Raw genomic sequence first — 10689 nt, forward strand, 5'->3', positions numbered from 1 at the left:
GGCCTGCCAAACGCCAGTCCTTTGAGGGCAGACTGTCCCCCAGCTGCCAGCTGCTCGGCACCTGTGGGAAGCAGGCATCGGGTAGACAGGACACGTCAGGGGTCCTTTCCTCGGCCATCGACCGTCTGTCAACAAGGTCTGCAACCATGTGCTTAAAATCCCCAACTCGGTAACAGAATAAACCTGAAGGAAGCTCAAGGGACGGGGACGCCCTACCTGCGGGGATGATGCCGATCCGGAGCGGGCTGGGCACCAGGGCTGCCCGGGGCTGGTTCTGGTCCACGCCGGCGTTCCTCTGCGTCCTGCCAATCAGGCCATGCAACACTTCGCTGAACGTGCCATCGCCACCAACGCAGACGATCCTGCAGGGGGCACGGCGTTAGGGACCCTTCCACCGTCCCCGCAACGCCACGCTATGTACTGCTCGTCGTGGGGTCCCGAGAGAACAAGGCGGCTGACTCGGGCCCACCGTGGCCGCCCTGTGCTCCCGGGGCCCCGTGGCCCCAACAGCCGCCACCCACCCGGGTCCTACACGCATTCCCTCAGCAGGATCCTCTTCCCCCTGATGCCCGGCGCGGCCATGGGAGGCCAGGGTCCGGGAGGCCGTGAAGGGCAGGGCTGGGACCCAGCCCAGTGGTGGCCCTCGGCCCCGCTCATCAGACAAGGCCCTCTTCCTCGGCCCTAAAGCCTGGTGCTTCCCCTGAGGCCGAGCTGCTAGAACATGAGCAGACAATGCAGCCTGACACCCGCCTGACCACGGTCCCCCACCCAGCAGGCGGTCTGGGAGCTGGAAGGTGGCGCCGCTTCCTGAAGCTCCCTGCCTCCTCCCGCGCTGCTGTCCCCGGCCCTCCGGCCCACCTGTCCCTCCTGGGGAGACTGGCCGCCGGCCTCCTTGCGGCTCCTGAACCCACAGACCCCGTGTTCCGGGTCGCCCTTCACATCCCCTGATGTCCCGGGGCCACTCGCCCACTGGAGACCCCGGCTCTGCTTCTCAGTGGCCCGGGGACAGTGACATCCCAACGGAGGACTCTGCTCCGAGACGGTGCAGTCGGCCCCAGTCACGCAGCTGGGGAGGCGCAGACCATGGTCAGACCCTGGAGTCAACCCCTCGGCTGTCTCTTGACCTTCATGCTGCTGGACTCGGGGGGGCCCAACCCATCCAGTTGAGCCCACGGCTCAGCTGATGTCCCCACACCGGCTGCACCACTGTCTCCAAACCCACTTCAACTTATCTCCCGGCTTGGTGACGTCACTGTCACTCGGGTCAGGAGTCCCGTGTGTCTTCTGCAGGGGTTGCTCACTGGGACGGGACATCCTGGAGACCAGCCCCTCCGTGTGTGTCTCTGCCACAGTCCAACGGGCTCCGCCCACAGAGCATAACCTCCCTCAGCCTCCCGGATCCAATCCCACCGCCTAAGCTTTCGAAAGGATCCTTCTAGAACTCCTGACACTGCAGCCTCTGTCTGTGAGCTCCCGTGTCCTCAGCACCTTTCCCCAGGGCTCGTGCGCTTGTTCCCCGAGCACCCGTCACGTGCCAGGCCCGGGCCAGGTGGGGGGGGGACGGCTGTGCACGGGGCCCAGGACGCCGCCCTCCAGGGGCTGACATTCCAGCGGAGACACGGCGCAGGCGCGATTCCACATGAGGGGCTGGCGGGAAGGGCGCAGCGGCCGTCTCGTGTCACCAGCCGCCCGAGCACCAGCAGGGCCGACCCGGAGGAGACACCAGGCCCCACGCCTGGGGTGGGGGGCGCTACCGAACGCCTGGTCCACACTCCCACGAGAGAGGCTGAGGAGCGGCTCTGACCTGAGACCAGAGCCCAGAGAATCTGAAGGGAAGGCAGGGCCAGGCGCCCTCGCGGGGTAAGAAACGATGGGGCAGGCGCGCCGGGGTGGCTGGGTGCTTAAGTGTCGGACTCTTGATCTCGGCTCAGGTCATGATCTCACAGAGTGTGTGCGAGCCCCGCGCGGGGCTCTGTGCTGACAGCTCTGAGCCTGCTTGTGTCCCCCTCCCCACTCTCTCTTTTTCAAAAAAAGCAAAAAGAAATCATGGGACAACTGGTGGGGCCCGAAATGGGGACAAACAGGTAAGAGCGTCGTGTTGGGTGGTTCCCGGTTTATCACCAGGCTTTGGTTCCTGAGAGAACGGGCTTGTTTTTAGGAAATACGCACTGAGATGTTCAGGCACAAAAGGAGACTGTGTCTATGACATACTTTACGACGACTCAGAGAGGGTTACCCTGCACGTGCGGGTAGTGAGACCACGAAGGAAAACGGTCCGCGGTCTCCCAGCCGCAGAAGGCGTGACGGGCATTTCTACAGTTTCCGATTTTCTACGGGAAGCGGGTTTACTCTGACCATCAGGAAAAGCAGCGAGGGCAGGGAGCGAGCAGAACTGAGACCGATGGGCAGCGCCTGATTAGCGTTTACTATGAATTAGGACGAAAGGAGCCTTACTCACCCGTCGTATTTGTCTATATTGATCTCGTATAAGCTCTCCTTGGCCTGATTAGCACGTTCAGTAACTAGGAAGAAAAGACGGTATTACATTGTATAGTTTACATTCAAATCTGAGAGTCTGAGTCAACACAAAAGGCAAACAAATCATTCTTTTAAAATGAGGTCCTAAAGCATCCTCAGGGAGATGGAGAGGGGGACGCGGAGCCCAGGGGGAGGCAGCCTCGCTCAGGAAGCATCCCACTGGGTGCGGGGGGGAGGGACGCCACCTTCTTGGCATCTAATTGCCAACAAATGGTAACTTTTTGGAAAAAGATTACATTTTCTATTTTATAGTTTTCCCTTATTATCCAAGTTAGTTTGAAACTTTAGAAACTACAAAGATATTAAAAAAAAAAAAAGAAAGAAAAGGCCAGTCCAGTCTGTACACCCGACGTGAGACACAGACACGATCAAAGTCTGCTGCGCGTGGTCTTGTAACCCTGGGGTTCCCGGCCCTTTATCACGGCCGCTTTAAGTGAGCGGCTCTCTGTACGGACCGTGTTAAAGGTCCACCCGTGTCCCTTCTGCTTCGCCACACGTGGGCAGCGGTACCTCCGCGCTTCGCGTCAGCGGGCATTTACACGGTTTCAGTGCGCCGCTACTGCGGGACGTGGCAGTGCCCGTGTGCGTGCGTCTGACTGCCGAAAACCTGGAATCCTGACAGACCCCTCACTTGTAAGGGTCTCTGCCCGCACTGCCAGTGGCTCTTAAAATTTTTTTNGAGCGACGCGGCAGCCGCGGTCCAGCCACGCACTGGAACGCTAGGGGCACCAAAAAGGCATGAAGTACTGGTAAACCTGCAGACACGGACACGCCTCTCGCCCATTATGCCAGAGCCCGAAGCCCTCCTGGAAAGGCCCCTGCAGCACGGTTCCATGCAGGTGGCGATGGCCTCTGCGCTGACGGGAAGGAGCGTCAGAAAACTCTGGGTGGTGTGAGTCTCACAGGGAGGGGCTGGGCTACACGGCCACCTATGTTTCAACACCACTGACACTGACGGAAACTCCCCATCTGTCCATTTCACTGCATGGACAGACCTGTAAACAGATGTTCCTCCCTCATTAGGGAGGCGCCGGCTGAAGTGTTTACAGGTGAAGCACCCCACCTCTGTCACTTACTCTGAAACTGAGCGAAGAACACGATTAACTACTGGATAGATACACAGACACTGTCAAAACAAATACAGCAACATTAACCACTGCAGAATCTAGGCGGTGGATATGTGTGCGTGTTTGCTGTATAATTCTTGCAATTTGTCCTTTCGTATGCTTGACAATCTTCATAATAAAACACTGGGGGGCAGATAATACACAGTAGAGAAAACCAACAAAGCCAAAAGTTGATTCTTTGAAGAGATTCATAAAATTGATAATTCTCTAATGAAGCTGATAAAGAAAAAGGGAGAAGAGATAAANAGCCACCTGTATGTATGTTTCAACACCACTGACACTGACAGAAACTCCCCATCTGTCCATTTCACTGGAATGCACGGAAACGCTAGCTCAGACCTGTAAACAGATGTTCCTCCCTCATTAGGGAGGCGCCGGCTGAAGTGTTTACAGGTGAAGCACCCCACCTCTGTCACTTACTCTGAAACTGAGCGAAGAACACGATTAACTACTGGATAGATACACAGACACTGTCAAAACAAATACAGCAACATTAACCACTGCAGAATCTAGGCGGTGGATATGTGTGCGTGTTTGCTGTATAATTCTTGCAATTTGTCCTTTCGTATGCTTGACAATCTTCATAATAAAACACTGGGGGGCAGATAATACACAGTAGAGAAAACCAACAAAGCCAAAAGTTGATTCTTTGAAGAGATTCATAAAATTGATAATTCTCTAATGAAGCTGATAAAGAAAAAGGGAGAAGAGATAAACTACTAATTATCAGGAATGAGAAAGGGGACATTATTCCAGAATCTGCACATATTACAGGGAAGGTGAAAGGATTCTTAGTAAATTCATAAACTTGGATAAATAGACAAATTTTCTCAAAAAAAAAAAAACAATTTACCAACGCTGGCAGAAGCAACAGAAAAATCTGAATAGTCTGGTATTTAATAAGGAGACCAAAGTCATTAATGAAAACCTTCTCCCAGAGAAAACCCAGCCCCAGAGGGTTTCACCAGGGACTCTTTCCAAGTGTTTAGGGAAGACCGTAGTTCCCGGTGTCACACAGACCCTTGCACAGGGCGAGCGCCTCCCAGCTCCCCGCAAGGGGCCACCAATGCCTGGGAGCAAAACCAGACAAGGGCGCGGTCACAGGGGAGCTGTGGGTCGACGTCCCCCGAGCCGAGATGTAGAAATCCTAAGCCAATATCAGCAAGTCAACTCCAGAAATATATACAAAAAGAGTAACACGTTATGACCAAGTTGGATTCCACAGGAATACAAAAGCTTTTATACAAAGAGAAGCCAGTGTACGGACTCAGCAAGGAGGCACTCACACAGGGCTCCCACAGACGGAAGAGGAAAAGCATCCATCAAATGTATCAACTAGTCATGGCTGAAGCTAAAACAAACTCTTAAAGCAAGGAATTCAGAAAGAACTCCCTTACTATGTTTTTACCTGTCTTTAATTTCATTTTCACTTTTATTTTTTAAGAAATCTCTGCACTCAACGTGGGGCTCCAACTCATGACCCCGAGATCAGGAGTTGCCCGCTTGGCCGACTGAGCCAGCTAGGTGCCCCCTTAATATGTTTTGTTTTTTTTTTAAAAATCTATGATAAACCTAAGAAACATCATTTTTGACTGTGAAATGTTGGAAACCGCCCTGACGGCAGGACTAGGGTGACCCTCCCCACGCCGGATCCACACCAGGTGCGAGTGTAAGAAAGAGAATTAAAAGGCACAAGAACCAAGATGGATGAAAGAGAACGATCATTACTTGCAAGTGACATGAATGTGTTTAAAGAAAACCCGAAAGAATCCTCAACCTATTGAAAAAAGTGAACTTAGCAACGTCAGTGGACGCAAACTGGAGTTCCATTCAGGCTCTGCACACGTGTGTGAACGACGTGGAGAGCAACATGGCGGCCTCGTGGTGCTGGGGGAGGGGCGCTCCTCCCCCCAACAGCATGGGGTCAAGCAGATATCTGTCCTTAAGTAAACCTTGACCACTCACCTAATACCGCACACAAAAATCAATTCCAAGTGGACTGTAGGTCTAAGTGCGAAAGGTAAAACAAGGCTTTGGGGAGAAGATATCTTCATGGCCCTGGAGCAGACATAGATGTGAACTAGGACCCAAACTAACACAGAGCAAAATGAAACAAAACTAAACAAAACAAAACAAAGCAAAACAAAACTAAAAGATACATAGGACTACATTAAAATGAAGGATGCCACTGGGTGGCTCAGTCTGTTAACTGTCCGACTCTTGATCTCAGCTCAGGTCTTGATCTCACGGTTCGTGAGTTCAAGCCCCACGTTGGGCTCCATGCTGGGATGAAGCCTCCTTAAAAAAAGAACAAGAAGGATGTCTGTCTATCACCAGACACCAGCAAGAGAGTAAGAAGACAAGCCACAGCACGAAAGAAGATATCAGCAATTCATAAATCCAATAAAAGACCTGGATCCATGACGTACAAAAAATATCTACTTAACGTTAAGAAAAGACGGATAACCTGAAAGAAAAGCAGACAAAAGACCTGAACAGATTCCTTACAAAGGGGGATTTCCAAATGGTCCAGAAACATAGGAACGTACTTCCTCCACCTCATTAGCTATCAGGGAAATATGAACTAATCCCATAACGCGAGACTATTAACAGCTACCAAAATCGCTGCAATTATTAAGGGTGTGGACAAGATTCGGGATAACCCAGACTCCGGTACGCTGCTGGTGGGAATGTCGCGGTCTGATGCTGTCGACTGAGGTTGAACGCCAGGGCGCCGCTCGGCCCACCGACTCCAGGCCCCGTGGTACGCAGCCAACAGAAAGGCAGCCATGTGTCCGTATGAGACACGCACCGGAACGTACAGGATTATCTGTAACGGGCCACGCCGGGGCTCTCCCAGTGACCTGGCGCAGTAAACTGGATGAGTAAGTGGTCGGACACAGAGGGCCATGGCGCCAAGACAACGGGCAGCTGACAGCACACACGGCGTGGGGACGCTTCACACACTGACGCTGAGCCAGGAAGCCAGACGCAGGGCGTCACGGAGTAAACGTGGCTCATAAACTGAATCCGGCGGTGCAGGGGGCCCCTGGAGCCCCGGGCGCTGGCGGTGTTGCTCAGAGCGCTGGGTGTGAGAGCTCGGGATCTGGGGGCTTCCCTGCGTCTACACTGCTTCCAGTGGACACCACAGCAGATGGACAGAGCGGCTGGAATTCTCGTCGATGCGAGTAGCCTGTGGCTGGTGTACAACTGTGTGCGCTCTCCTACCCACGACACAGGACAGAAACGCCCACCGTCCGATGGGGGGCAGCTTCAGCGTACATCCTCTGGGGAGCCTGAACCTACAGAATCAGCCCGAGTCTACAGACTCAGGAAAGCGAGCAGAGGGAGCGGGGAGGCTGAGGGGGAAGAGTCCGGAGAGACGGAGGAGGAGGAGGCAGCACACAGACGGGGGGCAATTTCGTGCACGGACTCCCACAGTGGGATGGGGCCCTTGTGCCGGGAGATGCGAGGTGATGTTGGGGGTCACTCGCCCGGATGCAGGTCAGGAGCGTCCCGCAGGATTAGATGTCGGAATGCAGAAGCGCAAATAAGCAAGTGCACCTTTCTGCGTGAGGAAGCCTCTCTGGCGCTGAAAGGTGGGCAACGCCATCGTCAATAAAATATTTCACTTCTTTTATCAGGATGCCAAATGCATTAAGGACAGAAAACGCGGGGCGCCTGGGTGGCTCAGTCGGTTGGGCGTCCGACTTCAGCTCAGGTCACGATCTCACGGTTCGTGGGTTCGAGCCCCGTGTCGGGCTCTGTGCTGACGGCTCAGAGCCTGGAGCTGCTTCAGAGTCTGTGTCTCCCTCTCTCTCTGACCCTACCCTGCTCACGCTGCCTCTCTCTCTCTCTCTCAGAAATAAATAAAACATTAAAAAAAATTAAAAAAAAAAAGAAAACGAACCTACCCACACGCAGTTTCTCTTCTAGAGCAAAAGAAAGCCTATACTGAGCTCACAAAATTACATATTAAGATCATAACTAAGCAGCACACAACAGGATTCCAGACAGAGGTTGAGCTGACGCCTACCACTTCCTCAGGGGCGACAGACAGCCTCGGTGTGTGTGCCAGATGCTGCGGCCCCAGGTGCGCGCAGGTGCGCCCCCACGTACGTGGCTCAGGCCCCACATTCACCGGGAACGTAGCTTCTCAGAGAGAGAAACTGAGGCTCAGCAGGGAAAGGGGCCTGCCTCTCGCCTCACAGCTGGTTGGGGAAGGCACCCCGGCCTGGAAGGCCGTGCCTGGGGCAGCGTGCGATGCTAGGGTGGTCCTATAATTGGTAAACTGGTGGATTTTTAAGCCACACCAATTTGCCAGCGTGCTTGGTTATGGGAAGGAGTGCAAACGGCAGAGGGGCAGCAAAGGTCAGGGTCCCACGCGGGCCCCGGCGACGGCGCATCCACGTACTCAGCTTCCGCAACAGGTCCTGCAGCGTCTGCAGCCACAGGTGACACAGCGGCTCCTCGGCACAGCAGAAGGTCACCTGCGCCCACCTCCAGCGGTGATGCCGGGCCCTCTTCACGCAATGCACTGCAGAGACAGACAGCGCAGCGGGTCAGGGCGGTGGGCGCAGCGTCGCGCCCCACGCCCCCCGGCCGCAGGGTCCCCGGCCGCCCCCGCCTGCTGGCCATCAGGGAAAAGACCTGTTTCTCCGTTCTTTCCACCCAGGGTAAAAAACAAGGAAAGTAAAAGGCGATCAAAACATCACTCAAAGTTAGAGCTTGGGGGAAATTGCATAAAGCAGTTTCTACAGGATAAAGCAAAGAAACACGGAGTTTGTCAAACAAGTGACCAAACGGCTGCCTTTCCGGCCATCTGTGCGCAGCCGCTGCCCCCATCACCTGTGAAAGCGAAGGGGTTTTCCATCTTCTGCCATCTTCCGCTGCCGTAGTGTCTGCCATGGACGTCCGTTTCTTCGACGGTGATGATCTCAGAGACGGGCACAGAGCAGGCATCTGGAAGGACCATGCCACACGTCACACCATTTCACGGAATCCACACAAACACACTCCTCCGTTCCAAGATGCTGGGAACCCTCTGCTTTCACCTTCTCGTTAGAAACCCACAAGTAAAGCAAAGAATCGTATTGTAGGTTTGAAATCAGAGCTAAATCATTGTGGGAAAGTCACCGTTCTTAGGGGATGGCATGTCTGACCAGCAGAGCCACCAAATGGGGACTGCCCAACTTTGCAAACGATTTGCTCCGTGACTTCCCAGGCCGGAGACTGTGCTAAATCGGAGACACAGTGTTTGTCCTTAGTCTGGCTCAGAAGTTCAAGCGGGAAGGAAGCACGTGGCGAGACTCAGGATACCGGGGTGCCTGGAGGGTCGGGGCCCCACTGAGGCAAGGCCGGAGGAGGGTGGGGGCTCTGGAGAGGCCTGGGAGGTCCAATCAGGTGCAGGAGGGGCACCTGGACGGGCCTGGGGAGGACGACACGGATGCTGTCCGCCGTGGGAAACCCAGGAGGAGGCCGCCCGGCCGAGCCGCCGAGCGGGATTGCAGGAGCCTCCAGGTAAGGGCCCCGCACGGAGGTCCTGAGCACAGCGGGGGCGGTGGTGGGGGAGGCACAACAAAACCAGAGCCTGGGAGACTGTGAGGCCGAGACCCAGGGCAGCAGGCCTCGGTCTGAGTAGCCCTCATTCCGCAAGCTGGTCCGTGAACTGCTGCGGAGATTTACGGTGTTTCCACAAACAAGAACGTTATCACCTGCGGTTGGGCCCCAGCGTGGCTATGAGCCCTACAAACCAGCCAAAGCGCTATAATTTCTCTAACAGCCACGTGAGCGGCGCTGCTCAGACACCCCAGCCTCTCTATGTCGCTGTGAAGTCCTTGCCCTTGGGGATCAGGGCGTTAAGACCTGGGAAGGCAGCGTCTGGATGGGCCTGGGCCCCTTGAGAAGCCTTGGGGGGCTGGCAGGGCTGGTCCCCAGTGGGGTCAGAGTGTCCAGGGCCCCGGAGAAGGGACACTCCTGCAGAGGAACAAGAAGTGGGGCCTCTGAGGGCGCCGTGGGCTGGGAGTGCCCGCCAGGCCCCGCTCCGGGGAGTGCGGGGGTCAGTGGGGGGCAGCTCAGGGCGCTGCCCTCAGTGAAGCCTGTCGCCCGGGCCTCCCTGCAGGGCGCCCTGTGTTCACCCTCCCTTGGCCGGAAGCTGTGCCTCTCTCCTCCCCCCTCCCCGCTCCCCCCTGCTCAGCCAGCCCATCCCACAGCCTGCCTCGCCACGCCCTCCCGCCAGCCCCGCCCAGCCCGGCACGCGGCACCCATCTCCTGTGGGAGCAGTGTCCAGGGTCCGCACCTGGGCACGGGGGGCAGGGTGGGCTCACGGCAGGGAGGAGTCGGGGACNCGGCACGGCGCTCCTCTCAGACCACTGAGAGCAAACAGCAGGACCACCCGCCCCCGCACAACCACCGCGCGAGTGGCCCGTCGGGTAAGCAACAGCAGAGAGGAAATTCTAGAAGCTAAGCGCGCTCAGTAATTCCGATGCTTCTCGATGCTCGAGCGAACGGCTGACTGAAGAAACTGCACAACAGACGAAGACACCTGTCGTGTTGAGCCCGGAACGCAGTACGAGCCACCGATGGCTCACGGGATGACCCACGGAAAGGAGTCCACACGGCAACAGTTCCTAATCTGGCCAGTTTGGTCTGAGGGACCCAAGGGGCCGGGGGAGGACGGGCGGGATGTCGGTGCTGCCACGCGCCCAGCGGCGCCGTCCCCTCGAGTCCCGCAGGCAGGGTCACGAGCCCAGCACGCCCCGCACAGCAGTGACAGGACCCCACGGCACCACGCGCCGGTCCCGCTGCAGAGCCCGCCCTGCCCTCCTACAATGTGCGGGGTGGGTCGTGCTGAGGTCGGGGCTGGAGGGCAGAGCAGGGGTGCCCAGGGCAGGGCTCAGGGCTCAGGACGCAGGAATGAGGCCAGGACACGTCACTCAGGTGGCCTGGGAGAGAAGCAGGAGCCGAGGGGGAGGGGAGGGATGGAGGGATGGACAGATGGAGGGAGGGACAGACGGACGAGGGG

The 10689-nt window shown here is 56.3% G+C and overlaps 1 protein-coding gene across 1 annotated transcript in view; it reads right to left on the minus strand.

Moving 5' to 3' along the window:
• Positions 1 to 8640, minus strand: part of CERK (ceramide kinase) — a 20496-nt gene extending 11856 nt beyond the window's left edge. The window contains exons 1-4 of the mRNA XM_077757902.1: positions 8514 to 8640; positions 8080 to 8202; positions 2459 to 2522; positions 217 to 362 (exon numbers count right to left, since the gene is read on the minus strand). Coding sequence (XP_077614028.1) covers positions 217 to 362; positions 2459 to 2522; positions 8080 to 8202; positions 8514 to 8640 — 460 coding nt within the window. The remainder of the gene's footprint in view (positions 1 to 216; positions 363 to 2458; positions 2523 to 8079; positions 8203 to 8513) is intronic.
• Between the last annotated feature and the right edge of the window lie 2049 nt (positions 8641 to 10689).

Source organism: Crocuta crocuta, unplaced genomic scaffold (assembly GCF_008692635.1).
Source record: "Crocuta crocuta isolate KB4526 unplaced genomic scaffold, BGI_CrCroc_1.0 scaffold143, whole genome shotgun sequence".
Taxonomy (NCBI): domain Eukaryota; kingdom Metazoa; phylum Chordata; class Mammalia; order Carnivora; family Hyaenidae; genus Crocuta; species Crocuta crocuta.